Below are 1350 nucleotides of genomic sequence, written 5' to 3'. Positions count from 1 at the left end.
ACTAGGGTTTTGATAAGTGTCTTGCTTCATTCCTACTGCCCACTGTGTTCAACTCTCTCTCTCTCTCTCTCTCTCTCTCTCTCTCTCTCTGAAAAAAAAAATTGTGTTAATTACATAGAGTTTTTATTGCACACAAAAAAAAACAACGTTGTAAAGCTTAGCAAGTTCAATAATGGCCCGATGCTATCCTTCTCCTTACGATCTGATTTCTGGGGAGCACTTGGAGGTTTGACGAAAAACTAAGCACGCAAAAAACTGGTGCTAGTAGTGGTAGTGGAAGCGAATTACGAGGTCGGGGGTGCTTGCGCAAGAAGCTTTATAAGCGGATAAAAATGATGATTATTCTCTTATTGCTAATGCTCCTTTACTCTGCCTAGTGCTTCGCTTGCCCGCGTGCTAGGGTTGATTGCGTGTGTGTCCGTGTGTTCGCGCGTTGTGTGTGCGGGGCGCTAATAGGTAGCACGGTTAGGTGCGGCTTGACTGTACTAAACCAATAAGCAAGAATGGCAGGAGCTGGGTATGATCACTCGGTAGAGACTCTTCATGGTACATAGCAGGTGGTTGAAGACGGCGCAAGCGAGAGCCTGCTGATGTGAGAAATAATCCTCTTAACGCTACTGAATAATATGTGTAAAATTGTGTATTTCAGCCGCCGTAAACACCATCTTCGACCAGAGGCGGAGGAGTTCGTTCCCATGAGAGCCTGTCTGGCTCATGAATCCGTAGCGAATGCTTGTCAGCAGCTTCAAGCGGACGCCAAGGAGTTTGTACCGGCGGCTATGAGAACAGCAGACTCGGTCGGAAGTGGCATGGCATTCGGAGATGAAGCAGGCTCGACAGAGATCAGCTGCTTGAATGCGTACGCGTACGAATTCGTTCCGGTGGCCAAAAGGACTACGCTCATGATCCGCAACCTGCCGAACAACCTTTTGTAAGGGAATCTGTGTGTGTGTGTGTGTGTGTGTGTGTGTGTGTGTGTGTGCGTGCTGTAAGGAGTTTGTTCACGTCCCCTCCCCCTCCTCCCTCCCCGTCTTTTTTAACTCAGGCAAGCAGACATGATGTCGGTCCTGGATAAGTTCTACGGTCGGAACTTCCTGTACGTGGTGATGGATCCCACCTGGTGCGTCATTAAGGATGGACATGACCGCAGGATCAGCTTTTCAAACAAAAGCTAAGCGTTCGTAAATCTTACAAGCCCTAGAGCAGCCAAAGCCCTCGAGGCCGAATTCCACCTCAATTACCAATGGAGGTCCCATTTCCCCGTCAGAAGTCGCAAAGTTTGCGAGGTTGCGTACGCCACGGTTCAGGTAACCCTCTCTCTCTCTCTCTCTCTCTCTCTCTCTCTCTCTC

At 49.0% G+C, this 1350-nt stretch overlaps 1 protein-coding gene across 1 annotated transcript; it reads left to right on the top strand.

Annotated features, from left to right (window-relative positions):
• Positions 1–543: 543 nt before the first annotated feature.
• LOC147453232 (uncharacterized) lies at positions 544–997 on the top strand. Its single transcript, XM_086519118.1, has 2 exons — positions 544–557; positions 650–997. The coding sequence occupies exons 1-2, from the start codon at positions 544–546 to the stop codon at positions 933–935; spliced, it is 300 nt and encodes a 99-aa protein (XP_086375244.1). The 3' UTR covers positions 936–997.
• The last annotated feature ends 353 nt before the right edge of the window (positions 998–1350 follow it).

This window comes from Adiantum capillus-veneris, chromosome 8 (genome assembly GCF_014529385.1).
Source record: "Adiantum capillus-veneris isolate H3 chromosome 8, ASM1452938v2, whole genome shotgun sequence".
In the NCBI taxonomy this organism is placed as follows: domain Eukaryota; kingdom Viridiplantae; phylum Streptophyta; class Polypodiopsida; order Polypodiales; family Pteridaceae; genus Adiantum; species Adiantum capillus-veneris.
Note: the sequence above shows the minus strand (reverse complement) of the source record. Positions and strands in the feature narration are given on the sequence as shown.